The sequence below is a fragment of the Sphaeramia orbicularis genome, chromosome 17 (genome assembly GCF_902148855.1).
Source record: "Sphaeramia orbicularis chromosome 17, fSphaOr1.1, whole genome shotgun sequence".
Lineage (NCBI taxonomy): Eukaryota > Metazoa > Chordata > Actinopteri > Kurtiformes > Apogonidae > Sphaeramia > Sphaeramia orbicularis.
In genome coordinates, this window is record NC_043973.1 from 27,405,193 (window position 1) to 27,427,525 (window position 22,333).

Genomic DNA, 22,333 nt, shown 5'->3' on the forward strand with positions numbered 1-22,333 from the left:
CGCCTCCTAAATGGGGCTTAGCATTAATAATCATTATACTTTTTTATCATGGTCTCTGACAGCTGCTCTTTAAAGTCTGAATAGGTCTGTTGACCACATTGTATGGAGTGAACATCATCAGCATCTCAGAGATAAGTGTTGCTGTTTTTATTCTGAGCACATGATACAGTTCCATCAGCAGATATGTTAGTTAATCTGATCAAAGTTAATCTCAAATAAGTGTGTGGAAACACTCTGTAACACCCTGCATCTGTTCAAGCATAATCTAAACCTATTACATTTTACTCCTAGTTGTATTTGACATCTCGTAGCTTTTAATGATCTTCTTTTTGGCAGATTTACACAGCAGTCTTAGAACCCTGGTTGAGTAATGGCTGGTATTATCAAAGTCCAAATCTCATCGATAATTGTCATCTTAAGGTCTGAGTAATCAAAGCAAGACTACTCCTGGACTCGAGGAGGAAGTCTCAGAGTAATCAGATCACAGGATGCAGATTCCAAATGTTCCTCACGTCATCAAATGCGTGCATTGTTTTCTATCTCTCATTGTTCTCTGTGAAGTTTTCCATTAGCATCAGCTTGTCTGTTCTGCTGAATGCTCTAAAATACAGACGTATCGCTTAAATATTGGATTCAACCAAGTCGAGGATGTGAGTTGCGTCTCTCGTCGGAAAAACGAGAGAGAAAGAAAGAGAGGGAGAGAGAGTGAGTGGGAGAGGAGAGGTGGGATCCTTGAATAAATTGCTATCAGTTTATCTCATTTACGGGGCAATCAGAAGCGTGCAATGCAGGCTGAAATTGAATTTTAGTAGTTGTGAAGCATCATAAATCAAAGCAGCGTGAGCGTCTTAAGGTGAGAAATAATTTTGGTCAACATGCGACGTGGAGGAACGTGAAGGAAGCTAGGAGAAAGTTTTGCTGCACTATCATTTCCAAGAGTGACACAACACAACGCCAAATTCCTCTATGTTGTTGGAGGAATATTGTTCTACTTTTAGTTTCTTAGAGGGTGAGTTTAGTTTATGTAAGTATAACCAGTAATTAGAGAGACATTACATGTGTAAGCGGTATATGAGCTGCCATATGTTGTAGTAGATAAATAGATAATCAATCAGTGAAAGCTATATTTGTATAAATGATTTAATGCCATATTTGTATAGTGTATGAATCCTCTACAGTGCTACACTTCCACCGAGGATATGCACAATGGACACAGTCCCTAATATCCTATGCACTGTCAGAGCTGTGTGCTGTAATGAACTTCTCATGTGCTTAAAGAATGATGCAGGATGCATGGCGAGACAACTGACAGCCCCGTAATGTGTTTCCCAGCAGCCGCTCGGCGACGAGCTCTCTTGGTGTGTCGCCCGCCATAAACCCACTGGAAAATCGATGGCCGATAAAGAGTTGTGTTCAGGGGGAGCCCCCTCTGATTAATGCAGACTGTCAGGGAGCATCATTAATGTATTTCTCTTTTAAAGAAAGTGTATCAAATGCTCGTTGTTTTGGGGGTTTTAGCTTGTCCAATGTTAGCAGAGAGGGAGGTGTGGGAATAGTGATGAAAGCCAGTTTTAAAGAGGGTGATTTTTAATTGTGCTCAGGAAGTTACAGAAAAAAGGGGAGTTCTGGAGTGTACCTGCTGATTATAAAGCCATAAAGACCATATTTACATCTGTGAGATTTGATCTGAAATGATGAACATGAACCTAAATCTTGTCCACATATTGTTCCAAACTGCAAAACAACTATAAAATGCGTCTACATATTCTAATAGATTATACACAATGACCATGTACGAAATGAAATCGCTAGAAATGAGAAATGAAAGGGTTAATAATGATCATCATGTATGAAATAGTGCAGCCATTTCATTTTATTTTCCCAAATTACATTTTGATCTAAGTGCCCAAATTGTCACTAAAACTCTTGTCTTATTCTGTGATCGCTTGCAATTAAATAAAAGATTTAATAACATTTTAATCATTGAAGTAGTTTTAATTTTTAAAGTGATTGTAAGCACCCCTCCACTAAATTACAAGATTATAAAATTATATTTTTTTTTTATTGCTGAGTCCCAGAATAAATGTGGATGTCTCCTTATGACATCCTCAAAAAGACTGAAGTCTCCGTCTAGAATATGTGTATAATTATAAAAATTATGTATACATATGTTCTCACATATGTATGGGTATAGCACATAAAGCCATATGTTAATTGAATGTCATGCAATTCTGCTCAAGACACAATGGGATCTGCTGCTGCAAAAGCAAATATGAGATAATAAATAGGCTTTAAGAGTTAATCAGCATTTCCTGCTTGTCTTTAATGGGATTACAAAGGAAGAGCAGAGCTGTGGGGAAAATATAGTTTTACTAGTGTATGCAGATGGAAATAAAATAATGTTTCCACTGCGATCAGTTTGCAAGTCACTAGAAACTGGACAGAATTAGAGAACTGCAAAATGTCTGGTACTTCGTAGAGATCTGAAATGATAATGTGCAGCAGATGTACATGTAAATCTACAGGCTAAAGTAAGTAAGTTGTCTGTTGCACTCATTTTTCATCGTTCATGGCTTGTTATAAGGTTTCTATATTCACTTCACATCTGTGCAGAGGTACACTGTTCTCTCGTCTCACACTACAGTCTCTCCTATGTGTCAATCAAAGCAGGTGTTAAATTGATATATGATAACATGGACATAATCCAGTATCCTGTTGTCCTGCACCTTAGTAAACCAAGGGTTAATATCCTCTGGAGTCCAGCTGAGGATTAGGAAATGGAGGTTTAACTGCCTGTGCTAATGGTGGGTGTTTATCTCAATACTTTGTTTTGTCACTCCCCGACTCGCTCTCATTTCCGAAAGCTGTCCCTGGAGCCTCCACTCTTGTAATGGCTTAGCTTTCTGAGCGCCACAGTATGGAGGGAAAGGAATAACAAGATTCTCATTTGGGCTCTATACACACTGCCCACAGATACATGTATAATTGGCCCTGTTTTCATTCTGCTCTGTTGTTAAATGCACTAGCTATTAGAGTAGTGGCATTGGTGCTGATTTCATGTGTTTGTTTATCGTTGGAAGGTGAGCTCCGTGTTTGTCTGAGCACGTGCATGTGCGTGTAGAAGCGTGCAAGAGTGTGTGTGTGTGTTTGCGTGTCAGATAGATAAAGAGTGTGCTCTATCTCTCTCTCTCTCCCTCCCTGCTCTCTTCTTTCTGAGTTTGGTCGTGGTTCCCCTGGGGCCCCTGTCGCAGTAATGGCCTGCTCCTGATTGCTCTGATACAGGTTAGGAATATTGGCTTTAATGATGTGTAAAATGAGCAAGCAGTGCCTGTGACATTTACAGATGGCACCGCCTTGGCCTGTTCTTCCCAACTGCTCGTTAATTCACGGGAACGGCAAGCACTTCTTTAAGTGACTGCCTGATGCATGCATAGGACACAACACAACACATCGCATCCTACACACCAAAACAGTGGCTCACCTCCTGAACCGGTGCACCTCATCGGCATTTTAGCCAAGTTGTTTCAACAAACAGATAAAAAAAGAAAGAGAGAAGAGAGGAAGAGAGGAGTCCTCAAGGCTAAGAGTCTGTTTGCTAAGTCCTCTCTAAGGACAGCAGTCTCCAGAGGTCTTTGAGGGGCTTAGACAGAATAGATGCTGTGTTGGTGCCTGTTGTATAGACAGCACAGCTGGGCTCAGCAGCACTAAACCCCCCAGGTGGTAATCTGGTCCACAGGTCCTCATAGGTGCATCTGCTGCTCAAACACAGCAATAGAGGGATCACCATCCTTAGGTTAGCAATTTCTTCCAGGTTCCAGTTTGATTTTTCAGCTCAATCAAATGACAGGGTGTCTGCAGGTCTTATATTGATTTTATATACACATCAGTAGTCTCCGTGTTGTAATTGGCACAGATTTGTCATTTTCACTAATTTCATTCATGCACCTTTTTATGTATTTAAGTGACTCGAGCTCTGATTATAAAAACATGTCATTTCACATCACCGTTTCCAGCAATAGTTGACTTTCTGTCTTCCACATGGCACCAACCCAGGCAGGAAATTAGCATGAAGGCAACTCAAACAAACATGGAGGAGCGTAAATGTGGCACAGAGCTGAGTGATTCTGAACACGAGACTCCAACTAGCAAAGATTAAACAAAATACTTGTGCTAAGATCAGGCAATAATATACACCGTTGCCCATGAATTTGGAATAATTTTGTTTTCAGGTGCATTCCTCCTATTTAGACACATCAGTAATCACCTTTGACCTGGTGCAATGATTACATACTGAATCCCAGTTACACTTTATATATCAAAAATAAATCATATTGTTACAATCATTTCATGAGAAGAGAAAAAATATTTTATTCCAACTTTATGGACAACAGTGTATATGTGTTTAGATGTTAATTTACAGAACAGTAATTAAACTGTGTCAGACAGCCCAAGGGAACCTAATGTTGTTTTGTACTCAAAGGTAGGGTAGGAGATGTTTTCCTCGAGCATTTTTTACTATATTGCTTAAAATCCCCTTCACACCCCGATTGCAACCAATTACTAAATGCTCTAACACAAAAATAAAAATTTTTAGTCCCCTGTGGAACGGACAGGACTGCGCAGCGCTCGTGAACCCTTGGGAACAAGCAGGGAAGAAGAAAGGAGTTTGGACTTTTGAATTGTGTATTTTCAAACAGTAGCTTGCTTGAACAGTTTTTCCAGGATCTCCTTCCGCACCTTTAATATTTGCACTTACAGTACCAGTTGGCAAAGTTTAGATTGACTTAACTCGCTCTAATCGTCATATTACTCCTTAATATTCGGAATCACATCTACCGCTTACCCTATATTTACATGTAATGCTTGTTTAAAAAAAAAAAAAGTATGATTTATACAAAAGCATGTGGTTAAGAATTGCGTTAGGTGAATAAATGCACGTGTCTGGTACTTGTCGACACCCTGACCTCTTTGAAAGCTCTTTCCAAAGCAGCCATTAGTATTATAATACAATATTTGTTTATTAATACGCTGCTGTGATGCCTCTAGGAGTCGCCACCAGTTTCCTAACCGTTTTATAATCTATGTAAATGGTGGACAATGTGTATTCTCATCTATTCTTTACTCTTTGCACCTCTTCGGCCATTATCCTCTAATTTCCTTTTCATTATGCCATGTTAATTAAGGAAAATCATATTTGGCTCATTCCTCACAGTTAGCCCCTCCAGTTGGCTCCAAATTGTATTTTTTTCCTTGTCCGCCCACTGGCAGAGCTGTGTTAATTTATTTCTAATTGGTTGAACTTGTTGATCGTGGGCTCACAGATAGACATGGTCAGGAGGTTAATGCACGTGCTAATGTGACAAGGTGATTGTTCCTGTTAGCCATGTGCTAACTGCAAGCACTGAGTAATAACAAAAGCACTAATGGCCCTTTTACAAGCTCATCATGGCAGGTGCCTGTACAATAGCAGTGATACCTTTGAGTCATCGTTCAGCCTCAGATTTACCGTGAGAGGAGCTCCTTGACCTCACACTCACATGGAGCAGAATTACTTTGGCTTATGGAGCGGAATTGCCACACTGTGGACGGCATTAAAAAGTAATATCGGTATGCTGGGGCTGCATGTAATGACAATACCTGTGTCACAATGACACTGAGTGTAGTCATGGGGCAACGGCACATGAGATTCCTGCTGCACATGCTCCTCTGGCTCTTTAGCAGTTACACTATGTCTCGCATGTGCATGACTGTGCATGGAGAATTTGATTTGTTTTCCCTTGTATACTCATCAGTTTAAGAAATCAGCCATCCATTGCTTTTTTAATCTCCATAATGAAAGTGTTTTAATGCCTCCAATTTATTGCCTGGGCAGCCAACAGAATAATTAGCTTTGTTCAGGTTTTTAAAAAGATGAAAACACAAGTATAACAACATTTGAGTCTAGGAACCACAGATTATAATCAAATGCATTGGTTATTGTACCTGAAGGTATATTGGATTAAAATGGATTTTGTTGCATGTATTCCAATTAATCAAGCTTTTTTATTTTGTTTTTTTTTTTCCAGTATAATTTTCTTAGCTGTATTTCTTGCTTTAGATTCCTTTAGCTCTATCACAAGGAGAATTTTATATATATTATCCCCACTGGTGGTTTAAAAGGCCACACCCATTTAAAGACTTTTTCACTTCAAGTCTAAACAAAGAGGCTTCCAAGTCTTTATTGATTGTCTGTGACCTGTAGTCAATTCCGCAAACTAAATCAGATAATTGAAGTCGGTGTCAAGCTAATTGGATTATTGCTTTCCCCCTGAAGAGATGGCCCTCCACCTCAGCTCTAAGATCGCTATATTAGTGGCAGACATCTGTCATTTAGCAGCACTTTTATGGCATAGCGCTGTGTTTCGCACCAAATAGGGAGAATTGATTGTAAACCTGAGCTGTGGTCATTTGTGGAATTTGATCATTTCTCTGATGATTTTAGTTTAATATCTCCTCACGTGTTAAAATAATGTCTGCTGTCAACTAACTTTTTCCAAATATTTCCTCGCTACTGCGATCAGAATATCATTCATACTGCACATTTAGAGGATATTGACAACACTTTTCAGGACAAAGTGGATGAAAGCTGCACAGGAAAAACATTTCCCTGGTGTCTACTCGCCTCCAGTTCTCCACACATGGTTTATGCAAATGAGATGACTATTTGCATAGACATAATTAGGTAATTACAAATCATTTGGCTATGAGCTCAAGCATGTGCACAGACCAAAGATGTTAGACAAGTCGCATTGTACAGTACGGAGTTAATGAATTGCTTCTGAACGGCAGAGGCATCATGGCATGTGTTACAGCATATGTTGTGTCAGGCCTCTTGTTTGGAAATGGCAGGTGACATTTTCATAAATCTTAGTTAACACACTCGCTGCCAGTTTGATGCAAAATGAGTCTGCATTTTAGGAAGAAATTAAGCTGTAGTTTTCTAGTAGAGTACTGACCAATTACCATAATCACAATATGTACAAATGTCATATCAGATCCAGTTTTTTTGGTTTAATTGGTGCAGAACCCGGCAAAAAAAGGAAAAATACATTTTAAAACTTTCAAAATCACCACTCTTATTAAAAATGTGACTCATTTGTTAATATTTGTCATTTTTTTTAATGTCATGATGTTTAATCCTATCAGGTTGTAGCTTACAAGTTTATTAATTAAAATTTTTTCAGACCTGTTTTTATCCTTCTCCCACTAATTTTTATTAAAACACTGGTATTCTTTTATCTATAAATGCATTTTAGGTCTGCTTCCATCATATTTGCTGGTCTACATCTGTTGGAATGACTTGAATAAGGGTTAGGGTTAGGGTTAGGTCCGGTCCCTGTATCTGTTATCTGTACGAGTTCCAAAAGTCAAAACAGAACTGAGAAAGAAAGCTTTTGAATGTTCTGCTCCTACTGCCTGGAGTAACGTACAGAAGGAGATCAAACTGAAGGAACTGGTCTCTTAAACAGGGTTCCCGCGGGGTTTAAAAAGTCTTAAAGGTCTTGAATCTACAAATCGGCATTTAATAGTTTTTTTTTAAAAAAGTCTTTGAACGGTATTAAATTTGATATGGTAGGTCTTAAGTGATGTTGCCATAAACTTGTTGGCTGTATTGTGTTTAAATGTGTCAGTTAAATGTCCAAACTGCAAAAAAGTAACCTTAGTCGACTCAGTTCCACCCGTTCAAACCCAACAATTTAGGATGAAATTAGGAACTAATTATCACAAACTTTGCAGACACTGTGAGAAATGACTCTGAATGGTAGGAATCAAGGCATTGGAGTAAATAAATCTATTTTCCTAAATTCTAGGAGTCAGTATGGCCTTTAAATAGGCATTAAATTCTGTTCTAAGTAGTCTTGAAAAGGTCTCAAAAAGCCTTACATTTAACTTGTAGACACCTGTAGGAACCCTTCTTAAATACATTCAAAGTAATTCTAAATCAATAGGTAAAGGATAAATCGGGATGGAGACAGTTTTATAATTGATTGAATCAGATTCTGCTTTGAGATGCTTTTAAGGAACGTTGTTACACTTTCAGTACCTTTTAAATTATTGGTGTTTTATATGTATGTTCTTAATTTAGTCATTTATCTATGGTATTAGAACTGACTTTTATTGTGTTTTATGTATAGTTTTAGTGGGGATATATGGCTGTGATTTCTATTTTGTGTGACTTCTGCTACTACTGTCTTGGCCTGGACACTCTGGTAAAAGACGGTTTTTTTCATCTCAATGAGCTTTTTCCAGGTTAAATAAAGGTTCAGTAAAATAAAACATTTATTAACTCTGCGTGCTCTTGCAGCTTTGGGTGAAGTACAAATCAAATGCTAATAAGATTTCACAAAGAACACCTGACTAGAAAATTATATTTTTAAGACGTCTGCTAGAAATGATAATGGCATTTAAAGATTTTAACCCTTTCACACATAGCAGTCGCTGCAGCTGTTCTACAGCTGTTCTCTTGTATATTCATGGGTTTTGTTGTTTTATTTGCACATCAGCCAACACAGTGGACACTTATGCACCATCTCATACATTGCAATTCATACAACTACTGTAACTTTGCTGTTCTACATAAACCTGATCTGCACTAACATGTTTGAGTGTAAATTAATTGCTAGTTGTCAGTAAACTGTAAATAACAGTTTTCTTAAACAAAAGGTTTTTTTTGCATATTATCTCCATGGAGTGAGTAATAACTTGTATTAGAGTATGCTAAAATGTGAGAAAACATCAGACTAGCAGCATTAAAAGTGTTTTTATTTCATAGTTTTCACACAGTTTATCACTTTCTGTTATTGCATTTTTAATACATGTTTCTTTGCTTCAAAAATCAAACGCATGGTGTCCAGCTGAGTGGATATTTTTGTAACTCCATAAAAAATAGGTTTATTAAAAAAAATTCACAAAAGATCACATTGCCATCATCATCATGCCTAAAGAGGAAAAAAAAATCTGACTAAGGTTCTCATAATTCATGCACCAAAGGGTCAAACTGCAGTTGAAAGAAACTACATGTGTGTTACTGTTGTTGAGTGTGATCAGAGTCAGGGATGGTGCAAATTGCCCAGAAATGTGCTGAGTTGAAGTCCTTTCCGTTGTGGCTTTCTGCATGAATAGGCCTCAATCTCTGAGCCGCACCGCTGACTTGCAGAGTCAGATTGCACAACCGACATCTAACATGGACCCCTTCGGTGCGGTGACAGCTGCTGATTTTTCCACCCTGCAGATGTACATCACACAGAAGGTTTTTACTCGACCTGTACACGGTGAACACTTGACACAACATTACATATAAAAGTCAAATTTTCTGTGTTTTTCAGAGCAAGAGGATTCCTTTGAGTTCATCATAGTGTCGTTGACGGGTCAGACGTGGAACTTCGAAGCGTCCACGTACGAGGAGAGGGAGCTGTGGGTCCAAGCCATCGAGAGCCAGATCTTTGCCAGCCTTCAGTCGTGCGAGAGCATAAAGAACAAAGTAGGTCCAAGTACCAGAACTGGACATGATTAGCGATTAGAATCTAATTGCAGCGTCTCATCATCTTACATCAGCTGCTGCTTCATTTACATTCCTCTTTTTCCCGTTCTTTGCAACCTTTATTACGCCCCCCCCTTCCCCTCCTCACCCACTTGAAGCTGTCACATGTGGGAGGTTGTCAGACAGGTGCACCACAGTGTGGGGGATCTCTTATTAGAACTGACAGACATCAGAGATATAACATGGCTTGTGTCAGCATACTGGGGAGACACGGCCTCATTTTCATATTCATATTTTCTCTGCCTCGGTCTTTTCTTAAGACTTTGAAACGCCTCTTCTCTTCCTTACCCTCTCTCGCCTGGTTTAAGCTCCAGTCTCAGTTCAGATGTAAGATGTAATTGTTTTGCCTTTTTATTACTTCCTGCTGACCTGTTCTCTCCTTTATGTCTTGTAGTCTCGGTTAGGCAGCCAAAGTGACGCTATGGCCATTCAGTCCATACGAAATGTGAGGGGGAACAGCTTCTGTGTCGACTGTGATGCACCAAGTGAGTAGCATTTTTAGTTTGGAATAAAGACAACAACTTATGCATTAGAATACACAAATACAGAGCTATTCCCAAACATAATCATATACCTGTATATCTAATCATAACATAAAAAGGTTCAGGGTTTAGGACTCGAATTAGAATTGGAAAACCTTGTGCTTTTTGGTCATCAAAACCTGGTCTATGTTCTATCAGATTAAGGTTCTCTGCAGAAATCAGTCAAATCAGGTGTTTCTCTGCTAGTACTGCAGACTTCAAGTAGAAAAAAAAGAGAAAATCTGGAGCACTCTGATAATTTCAATACCTTTTAATGGTCTAAGTCACAGGTGTCAAACATGCGGCCCGGGGGCCAAATCCGGCCCGCCAAAGGGTTCAATCCGGCCTGCAGGGTGAATTTGTGAAATGCAAAAATAACACTGAATCACAATCAGTGGTGTTAAAATCATTTTAATTCAGGTTCCACATACAGACACATACAGTCCAATTAGATTTCAAGTGGGTCAGAACCAGTAAAATATTATCATAATAACCTATAAATAATGACAGCCCCAAATTTTCTCTTTGTTTTTTTGGTGTAAAAAAGTAAAATTACATAAAAATGTTTACATTACCAAACTATACTTTTACAAAAAATGTGAATAACCTGAACAAATATGAACAAACGGAAATGTGTTAAGAAAAGTACATACAATTTTACCAATATTCTGCCTGTTACTAAATGTTTTGTGCAATTGTAACGCACATGTGTAAATGATAAACTGATAAAACAAGGCAGAATATTGTGAAAATTGCACTGGTTTTTCTTAAGACAATTCTAGTTGCTCATGTTATTCAGATTTTTATGGAAACTTTGTAGATCATAATATAATTTTACTTTTTTTACTAATATTATTTTAGTGGTTCGGCCCACTGGAGATCAAATTGGGCTGAATGTGGCCCATGAACTAAAATGAGTTCGACACCCCCGGTCCAAATGATTAGCCAACAGCCTTGAACTTCAGGTCAACCTGTTAATCAATAAAAACTACTAACAAATTTAGGTTGATTACAAACTGTTTGCATGTTGCTTTGGTGTTTTACCATGAATAAGAAGCGGTAGTGTCAAAACATCAGTCTGTTACGATGAAAAAAGAACGATTTTATAGATTTTTAAATAGATTTTTAACAGTATGTACACAGCACTTTTTAGATTTGAGATTTGACAAACTATTTATTTTTTGTTCTAGTGCACTGTTTCTTTTGCATTTAATGACAATAAAGTCTATCTATCTATCTATCTGCACTTAAATAATATCTGCTCCAGCTTTTCTCATTTTTTTCATGTGTTCTAGCATTTGTACTTAATAAAACTAAATCTATTTGCATAATTGTTTAAAGATTTTTTTCAGTATGTTTTGAACTGTGGTTTGGCTTTATAGCATGCTCACTGTTTCTGGTTTTGCATTGACCCTAGTTTGTGCGCTTGTTCGCGCCCTCTCTGCCCATATTTCTTGTTTCCTCTCTACTGTTTGCTGTTTAATAAAGGAACAGCATGTCCAGAAATCAATATGAGGGAGAAAAAGTTCAAGTAAATTGTGGATCCCTCTGATACACTGCCAAGAAAACATCTTCCAAAGTACCTAACTTTTTTTAACCTATTTTTTTAGTCTGTGCCATCACACTGACAAGGAACAGATAAGACATAAACAACTTGATTTTTACTGTAGACGTATACATTGGCAGCATGAACGCTCTTTATGTTCCACTTAAAGACTCATCTGAGGAAACTATGCAAACTGAATAATGTCAGCCTTTAAAATCAGTGCAAATCCAGCCACTTCTCACATGTATTCTACAGGGTTTCTGCAGGTCATTAAAGTATTAAGTTATTAAATAGAGTTTGTGAAATTTAAGGCCTTAAATGGTATCAAAAAACATTAAATTTGAGGTCGAGAGGCATAAAAAAAATTAAGTACACGCGATGGGAAAAAAGCATTGTTTTGATTATGCAAACATTTAATAATTTTGATCAGAAGTGTAGTGTGATGATTGACAGATGGAACCCTTTAATTGGCTGTTGTTTATGGCTGATACATGAAGTCATCAACACCGGATGCTTGGAATGCGACATGCTGTGAGTGTGCTCATGTTGTGGCAAAAGAGCAGAGGGAATATTAGCAAATGTCAGAAAAATGGGGAAAATGCAAGTTTCAGCAGAAGTGATTGGAGGAGGAACTATTCCGAACCTGGTTATAGCTTGTCAACGATAAACTGTCATAAAACTACATTTAAAACTGTATCTGCAGTTGGACACAGGCATTAAATTTGTTTAAAGTGGCATTAAAAAGGGCATTAAAAAGCATTAAATTAGATTTGCTGATACCTGCGGAAACCCTGTTCTACATGTTCAGACTAATGTTATATGTTCTGCTAATGCTATGTAACAGTAACAGAACCCACACCCAGGACACTGTACTACCCACTTTACTTAAAAAAACTTAACACTATAGCCATTACTGTCACCTGTATATTCTGCATATTAGACACTGGACTCACCTCTGTGTGTGTACCATTTTTACTGGACTGTTTTTTATACTTGCATTGTCTTATTACTTTTTTTCATTGTCTTTATACATATATTTTTATTCTTGCCTGTATAACTGATGTGTGTATTTTACCTGAGCACCTAATAGAACATAAAACCAAATTCTGTTGCACTGTACAATGGTATTTTCAATGACAATAAAGCTTCTTCTCTTCTCTTCTCTTCTCTTCTCTTCTCTTCTCTTCTCTTCTCTTCTCTTCTCTTCTCTTCTCTTCTCTTCTCTTCTCTTCTCTCTTATCTTTTCTTCTCTTTTTTCTTCTCTCCTCTTCTCTTTTTTCTTCTCTTCTTCTCTTTTCTTCTCTTCTCTCTTCTCTTTTCTTCTCTTCTTTTTTCTTCTCTCTTCTCTTTTCTTCTCTTCTCTTTTCTTCTCGTCTTTTTTCTTCTCTCCTCTTCTCTTTTTTCTTCTCTTCTTTCCCCTCTTTTCTTCTCTTCTCTCCTCTCCTCTCCTCTCCCCTCATAACTCTGATGATCCTTTCCTATTTTTCTTCAGATCCAGACTGGGCCAGTTTGAACCTGGGCGCCTTGATGTGTATCGAGTGTTCGGGGATCCACAGGAACCTGGGCACCCACCTCTCCCGCGTCCGCTCCCTAGACCTGGACGACTGGCCGGTGGAGCTGAGCATGGTGATGACCGCCATCGGAAACTCGATGGCCAACAGCGTATGGGAGGGAGCGCTGGAAGGGTACTCCAAGCCGGGGAGCGACAGCACCAGGTTAGGATCCTTTTTACAAATAAAGGTGCTGCTTAATGAAGCCTGAACAGATTATAGGATAAAAAGCCGGCGCACTTTTCTCTCCATTAGCTGCCATTTAGTAGCCACTAACATTTCAGCGCCACAAAATGCTCCTTAAGATGCACTGAGGGTCTATAAATGTCAGCTTACTGAGCCAAGAACGTCTTTTTTCATCTGTTTATCCACAGTTTTTACTTGAGCCAGTTTTGTTTTGACACCTACTGTACAGTCCTGTTGTAATCTGCATTATAGGATATATGTAAGGGCTAATGTAGAGCGAGGGGGACACATATTCTGACATACTTACAGGGTTCGTACAGGTGCTTGAAATCCTTGAAAATACTTGAATTTCAATGTTGTGTTTTCAAGGTTAAAAAGTGCTTGAATTTTAGTTTAACTGCTTGAAAGTGCGTGTAATTATAACTCAGTGATGTGATTTATTTATTTATTTTTAATATTAACTCTGCCAGGTTAGATGTCAAGCCAAATCTACTTACAGAGAGGTGAAACATCTAGAAAAAGCAAACTTTATGTCAAAAAATAAAATTAGCGGGTGTTCTCACGTTGACTCCAGGTACACTTAATCTTTGTGTCGGTGTGAGTATGCCTGAAGAACGCCTTTTTTTGGATAAAATTCCTTTAATTTCTAAACTTTGTGGTATTACAAAAGTTAATTTCTAGATGTTTAAAGCATAATACAATGTACATCATTGTGATAAAAAGTGAAAAAAAATAATCATGAGTATATATAATTGTGTAGATATGAATTTTACTCCGGTGATACGTTGCTGTGTTGGAAAATTTTGAAAATGACCCTTGAAAGTGCTTCAAAAGTGCTTGAATTTTACCTTGAAAAATGTGTATGAACCCTGTACTTACTACACGGCAACTGTAATAAGAATGTTACTAAATAATGTTTCTACTAAATATAATAGATCATAGATTTGACAGTTGGAGCAGCTCTTTTACTCATATCAATGATCTGTTCTCCAAAAATGACACAACATATAAATACGTACACTGGAAAAAATTCACCAAAGTCATGTAATAATAACTAATATTTCCTTCTTTGTGTGTGTTGTCTTGCCTGTCCTTACTTTACTGTTACTTACAGAGAGGTGATAGATTTTTAAAAATAAAATTTTTTGTCAAAAAATAAAATTAGCGGGTGTTCTCAGGTCAACTCCAGGCACACTTAATCTTTGTGTCGGTGTGAGTATGCCTGAAGAACGCCTTTTTTTGGATAAAACTCCTTTAATTTCTAAACTTTTTGGTATTACAAAACTTAATTTTAGATGTTTAAAGCATAATACAATGTACATCATTGTGATAAAAAGTGAAAAAAATAATCATGAGTATATGTAATTGTGTAGATATGAATTTTACTCCAGCGATAAGTTGCTGTGTTGGAAAATTTTGAAAATGACCCTTAAAAGTGCTTGAATTTTACCTTGAAAAATGTGTTTGAACCCTGTACTTACTACACAGCAACTGTAATAAGAATGTTACTAAATATTGTTTCTACTAAATATAATAGATCATAGATTTGACAGTTGGAATAGCTCTTTTACTCATATCAATGATCTGTTCTCCAAAAATGACACAACATATAAATATGTACACTGGAAAAAATTCACCCAAGCCATGTAATAACTAATATTTCCTTCTTTGTGTGTGTTGTCTTGCCTGTCCTTACTCTACTGCGTCTTAAAAAGCCATAACTCATAGAGGGGGTGCTGCAGTGTTGCGTGTGACATCATTTTGCACTTACCTGATAAATGCCCTGACTAGGTTCAAATCCATCAAGGTTGTCACTTGACATGTAAGCGCTAATCGAGAAAAGATCTTCTAATCTAAGCCACATCCGAAGCCAAGCCCTTTTGTTTCATCGGGGTAGTGGTATGAACACAATCAGAGGTGAGTTTGAGTTTAGTATTAAGTAGGGATGCGGACTTTGTAGAACTTATTCAACACAGAGTTTTTTTTTTTTTTTTTACTTCCTAATAAGTAGCTTTTTAATATGTATCTCCAAAATTATACGTTGCCACTTACTCCGTACTGCCCTGCACTAACTTACCCCACGACTATCTGTTCCCTTTACTCGGAGGTACCCAGATCTGGTAGGAGGATTGTTTATCTCTTGGTGACAGGTGAGACCTAGCGTCCCAGTCTGACTAATGACCTGCTGTGTGGCTGTGCAGGTAATTAAGCACACCATTATGGCTAAACCCCACCCCAAGAGCCAGGCCCTCGGGCCTCAAGCTGCCCTGTCACATATCCATCACACAGGGCCGGGTCATCACTCTGTCTGTCACCGCAAAGACTGTCTGTAGGGTCTCCCTGGTGGCATTAGACTGATTCAACATCACAGCTTTGTAACTTTGTTAAGAAAGTGAAATAGCAACAGAGAGACGGTTGTTTTCTACTTCTGCTACTTCAGCTGCTGTCAAGTCTGCCAAAGCTACTTTTATTCATGATACACTTATTTAAAAATATAAACTTAAGGCATCATGATGCATGTTGTGCAGCTGACTTTTATTTGTGACGGCACGCATACAGTAATTGCTGTTTTAAGAGTAAACAATCTTTCTTTCCTTATTACAGTTTCAGAAAGTAGATTTTAGTGAATTTTCATATAAACTTAAGCACTGACCACTCAAATTGTCCAGGATTTAACACATTTAGTGCAGCTTTTTTGTTGTTTTTATGTTAAATTCCACCGGTCCTAGTGGAAACGTGAGTATTGAATGCTTTTTTATGATTAGTGGCTAAGTTGAAGAATGCAACTACTACTACACGTACTTCAAGTTGATTATAATCAAGAGAAAGAATCTTTACAGGCCCATGTTCCACTTAAAAACCATATGTGGCCTAAAACACTGAAGTTGCTGTTTCCCAGTACACTTTAACAATGTTTTTGTCTATGGCACAGAATTAGAGAGATATAGCAGTTCCTTCAGGATTTTACATTGGAAAGGCAGAAAATTCTCTGAAGCGGTATTAAGACCATGAAGTGACAGGTGAAAAGTGCATATTACAAAAGGAAAAAATACATTTACATAAAATACATGATTGAGTAATATAACCATTATATTATGTATGCAATGTAGTGACAGAGAATAACCCCTATCGTATTGACGGTGGACATTTTGACTGACTGTAAGCCGCTATAATGACCCTTATTCTTATTTATATGTTGGTATAGTTTCCCTAAATCTGGTGAGAGTTGTTAAAATATGAATAAAGGCGACTAAGACAGTCTGCATTCTGAAAGGAAAAGCTTTTGGTCATAAATAAATTAACAATCCTTGTAATTCACTGTTATTTCAGTGCACGTAGCGTCACACAAAATCACTAAAAGTAGATTTTTTTTCATGGGGATATCATATCACGTATTAAATACTTTGTAAAAAACATGAACTGAAATAAGTTTCCCAGTTTTTTTTTCTTTGAGTCAGCTCCAGTCCTCTTCCTTCTCCACTCTCAGGCCAGTTCAGAGCTGAATGATGGCCTACAGTTATTTATTGAATGGTATCTGTGCTGAAGTGCTCCTCCGTAGACTTGATGAAAGATTATTGATGTTGATTCCTGCCCCTACCACTGTCAGTCCCACGTCGCCATGGGCAGGAAGGCTCTCCATTGTCTAAAAAATCCGATCTTATCCTGCAGCGGCATCTCCATTAGTTTTCACTGTCAAACAATAAATCTCATTTGCAGCATAACTAATCTTTGGACAAAAGCAGCGGTTGTAAATTTCGTATGTGGCCACTGGTTACTGAGATGGCTGATGATGATTCTGTTGCTGCTGATTACCCTTTTTGGGCTAAACGTTAGTAGCAAATTATTTAGCTTCATCATAACTTGTAGGTGACAGTGAATGAAGAATTATATCCAACTTAATGGGACTCAGTTTATTCCTTCTCTTTTTCTTTCATTTCTCTGCCATAAATCCTCACCTGCCTCCTTCTGTGTGTGCAGCTCTTAACTTGAGGAGGAGATTTTAATTGTGTCACATTGGTGACATGTAGCAGCTTTGTGATGGCACCTAGGCAGGCAGTATATGGCTCCCAACTCCCACTAAACATTAGTGACACCTAATCTAAACGATTCAGTAACTACCTGAATATCAACTCAGTGTCTGATTGAATGTCTCCTGCAAGACTAGTTTTATGCCGGCATTTTGGAAATTTAACTTGGAGGCATTCATCCACAAGATTGGTTTAGCTTATGATATTCTGGATCCAGAGAACACAATATATAGATTTGTCGTACGCAGATCCGCTGAAATTACTGGCGTACGTAAGACTGATTACAGGCATCATAATGGGAACCATGTTTATATCCATGTATACATGAATGTCACCTGATCACCCCTTCCCCCCCCCTTTTTTTTTTTTTTTAGAAGAAGAATGCAATAAAAGTCAGACATGTCCAGACTGCCGTTAGATCTGTGATTGGAAATTTGCTGTGCACTGTGGCTGATCTCTGCAGTCAGCATATTGGAGGGGAGTTGTTCTTTTAATTAGCACCTGGGAGTCGTCATGTTTTGCACGCTTGCTCTAATTGCTTGGCATGTTCGTGATAGAAAACACCACAGACTATTTTGACAGATACTGTGTGTGTGTGTGTGTGTGTGTGTATGGGGGGGTCCAGTCGCCAACTTTACCCTTATCTTCTGCTGACACACACACATAACCACACATGCACACACACCAGTTCTCATTTGGGGGAGATGTCCTGGAGCGTGGACGGATGTGGACGGCTATCCCTCACTGACGCGGGCCTCTCACTGTCACCCTCTGTAGGCTCCGCGCTGCCCTCGGCCACAGGCAGGTAATAGCTCTGATGAGAGCCCTCCACTTTGTTTCAGAAATAATTTGCCACTCCTGCCGCCTGCAGGGGCTGCGTGGTAATAAAAATGAATCACACCGCTAACCTCTCCAAACCTGGCCCCGCTGCCTCTTTTAACCCCTTCTTGCCCAGCATCTGGGGTCACTGTTTACAACACCGATGCTCAGTTTCTGTTAGAACAGGTTTGTATTGGAGTCTAAGTTTTTTTAGGGTTTTTTTCTTCTCTTTTCCACTCACATTGTCCAGCATGTAATTCCCCCCAAAACGCAGCAAAGCTTCCGGGCTATTCACAGGTTAGGAGTGCGGGAACGTCAACTCTCAGAAGAGCTTTTAGAATAGCCGGCCTTGCCAGGAGCCCTGGTGGAAAAAGAGTAATTAATTAAGACAAATGAATGACTGGGTTTTCCCATGTTCGCTCTCCCCTTCTCTCGGTCTGTCTAAATGAAACCCACAGGTCAGTAATTAGCCCTGTGTGGGAGAAGTGGAACCACAGTCACTAATTGTCCACATGCCACCAGGTTTCAGAGCCAGGTATATGTAGAGGAAAGATTCAATTTTTTAGCTGGAATCATTATAGAAGCTCCTCGGCTGACTACATGAAAGAGATGATATCATAATTTCCTAGGAGGTTTATGCAGGGTTTTTAGAGTGGTTCAGGCTGCGCACATAAGCAGGGCATGTGTTATCGTCCCCTCAGCTTTGTATGTGAGGCGAGGGTTCAGCAGGGGTTAACAGCATGAGCATTTAAGGGTGTTAGTCTTGCTGGCACAAAAACACAGCCACTCCATCATGAGGAGTCCGACAACCTCATTAATGTCACAATATATTCAACTCATCCCTCTGGCTGCCTACGGCACCCAGATGCTCTCCTACTGGCCCCTCCATTGAGCTCCACAAAACAACCTTTGAATTCGGTGTTACATCTGTTCTGACCGCACTTTTTGGAAGCAAGAAAAGCTCCAATTCCACAAGGAGGAATATTTGTCTTAATTCTTTTGCAGCTGTTGCATTCTAAGGAGCGAGCGTGGCATGTCTCCACTGTACCCTCTGGACCATAGGGGGCCTTATTTACCACATTTGCAGCAGCGTTTACTGTGTTGCTGCTTCATTTCTAGTCCTTAGCAACCTTTGATGCTTTGGGGCCCAGCTCTCTTTCCCCTGTTGTGCGCCTTTTTTTTTTCCATCTTTGTCGTTTTTCCCTCTCAGCCCCCTCGCTGTCTTTTCTGTTCCCGTCCCTCTCTTCCTCACTGTCTGTCTCTTTCTCCCCTTCCCTCCCCTCGGTTTGTGGAAGTGAAGCTGCTGGCTGCATGGGAATCGGTCCCATACAAAGTTGCCCACCCCCACTGTGAAGTCTGTTCAGGCTGGTCAAATGCAAAGACCCCTCCAACCCTTCACCACCACCACCATTTCTCCCCTTGAGTGCGTCTATTTGATGTGTCCACAGTGAAATTGGAAGTGCGGGGATGAATAGGAGGAGCCAGCTAAACCTTTGATTGTTTAGGAGGATTCAGTGTTGTTTGAAGGATGGGGCTGTTGGTGGGACGGACATCCTGCTTTTCCCTGCGGACCTTTATTCTCGTAGGTAGTCAGATTGGTCATTCTGCTGCTACTTCGACTCTGGCTCCGCCCACTCTGTCTCAGCTTCCCTTCCCTTCCTATAAATTCCCATTCGCCTTTGTCTTTCAGGCTTGACTAATTATCCTTGTTTGTCCCTCTTTATTTGGATTCAGTCATGTGTTCTTGACTCCGTGGGCTGGGTTTAGGAGAATCATTCCGCCATTTGCCACTTAATTAAGTCAGGGTCAGAATCCATTGCTCAACAGAGGGCTGAAGGGACAGAACTCTAATAGAATTATAAAAGAGGCCTTTCTTTGAGGCTTTCTACTGTTAAGGCTGCCTTTATCTAGGTGGGTTCTGCGTAGGCAAATGAAAGGGAACACCAGCCCCGAACAGGAATCCAATTTCAGTGTTTTGATGTTTGCTCGGGTTGTCTTCCCAATCAAATTTAATGAAGAGAGGGGGGTTAAGCAAAGATGTATCAGTTCCATCAGCTGTGAGAATGATAATAGGATGTTTATGGCGAAACAAACACCAGTTGTTTTTACGTGAAGAGACAGGCATTTTTATTGGCAACTTTAAGCTCCCCTCTGTCCCCTTAGCAACAGAGAAATTTAGAACAAGTATGTGCTCAAGGGTGGGGAAATTGGTGTGTATTGGTGCTTACAACGTAGATGTGTAAGTAAGAGTAACCATCAGTTCAGTTTCCTAAATATCCCCCCATGCTGAGAAAATTCACTCATTTCCCTCTCCATCTCCCCCTTACCCTGTCCTGGCGCTTTGACATGCTAAATCTGCTGATTTTATTTTTCTTCCTCCTGCGGTGAGGAAGTGTCCTTTTCAAGGGTCTCAGTTTTCCCCCTGACAGTCTAAACCCTACCTCTGTTTGGATTGTTTTTCTATTTCAAACAAAAGACAGAGGCGGGATTACCATTTCACTTCCTTTCACACTCTACCTTTCAAGTGGCAGCAGCTGAGGAATTTTTAAAACCACCGCCGCCCGGCTGCTTCTGCCATGTTTTTTTTTTTTTTTTTTTATGTCTTAAACACAAACATCCAAAAACTGTGGTTGAATTTTAAGCTCAGCATCAGCAGCGAGACCTTTTCCTGCAGGTCTCCGGGGCTGATTTTTCTAGCAGAGGCTAACAAAGTGTCCTCGGGCCTCCTTTCTGAGATGTTGACGTCTTCTTAATGGCTCTCCTCAGCCTTTTTGTTTCACGTCTTGGTGCAACTTTCTGCCTCATTTAGCTCATATCAATTCACTTGGCTCCACCGATTCAGCATCTCATTCATGGTCCAGCTTTCTGAAACAAACTTTGGACGGCGGCTCTTACTGATTGTTTTAGCCATTCTCGGGTTTTTGTCAAACCAAGTAAGGTTGTAGATTTTTGCCTTGAGGATTACTAAGTAGGCTACAGAGTTTGGAGGCGTAGTTTATTCAGTTAGGAAGGAAAAAAAACACGTGTTTCTAACAACGCACCGGAAGTAAGAGGGGAGGGCAGGACTGCCCCTTCCTGTTCTGGGCAGTCCACTTGTTCTAAGGCCAATTGATTTGCTAACAGGCTTGTCCGCACATAATTACTGAGTAGGAATTGATGGAGGTCTTACACCATAAAACCCGGAGCTGCTGCAATTGCCTGCCATTATAGCTGTATTGTTGTGCACATAATACCCTCATCCTTAAGAAAAGATTTCCTTATGCTTTAGTGCCTTAAAGGACACTCTCCCCCGCAGTTTTTCGAGGTCATAACCAAAATGTACCCATATGCTTACCAATCCAGTTGACTATTTTAAGATATGGCTTAAGTACCTTTATTATGTGCTCTGCAGTTAATCATTCTGTGCTTGGCCATTGATATAGACTTGCCCCTTTTCCATTACATCCTTAACTCCTGTAGTTAGGGCCAGTGCCAGGCTCCTCTGTGCAAGACGGACTGCTCTGTGAAGTGAGCCTGGCAGCTGACATATGAGTCTGAAAATGGTTGCTGTCTGTGGGAAGTTGGCAGCTTTGACACATGGCTGTTAAGACCGTAATAAAGGAGAGTGACTAAAGTGACTAATGTTGAGCCGGTTACTATTCTTAACTAAATGTTGTAACTGAAAATTAGTTATTTGGGGATGAACAATATATAAGACGTCAGTCCACATAAATGACAAAACGCAGCTCAGTGGTGTCAGTTTTACATTATTGCCCCTACAGAGGGATGTCTGAATTATTTAGAGTAGCCAGGATAGATGTAGATGTAGGATACGGCTTTAAAAGACATTTGTGTTTTGTCAACAAATGCTGTGGATATAGTTGAATACTTACTAAAATGGGCCAAATTCAGATGAGACAAATAACATGAAGTTTTACTAAACTGATTAAAAATGGTTTAAATCTGTGGAGCTGCTTTTATTTGGTTACTAATTCCCAGAGTGGAATGTGTAATAATAAAATGGCTTTTGAATTCATTGTTAAAAATGAAAACAAACAAAGCATGTTCTCTGTCTAAAAGAATGCAAATAACAAAAGACTAAAACAATATAAATGTCAAAAAAT

The 22,333-nt window shown here is 39.3% G+C and overlaps 1 protein-coding gene across 2 annotated transcripts in view; it reads left to right on the plus strand.

The window, feature by feature from the left end:
• Positions 1-22,333, plus strand: part of LOC115436983 (arf-GAP with GTPase, ANK repeat and PH domain-containing protein 3) — an 88,862-nt gene that overhangs the window by 60,489 nt on the left and 6,040 nt on the right. For both annotated transcript variants that reach the window (XM_030160023.1, XM_030160021.1), the window contains exons 14-16: positions 9,366-9,520; positions 9,975-10,065; positions 13,140-13,362. In XM_030160023.1, coding sequence (XP_030015883.1) covers positions 9,366-9,520; positions 9,975-10,065; positions 13,140-13,362 — 469 coding nt within the window. The remainder of the gene's footprint in view (positions 1-9,365; positions 9,521-9,974; positions 10,066-13,139; positions 13,363-22,333) is intronic.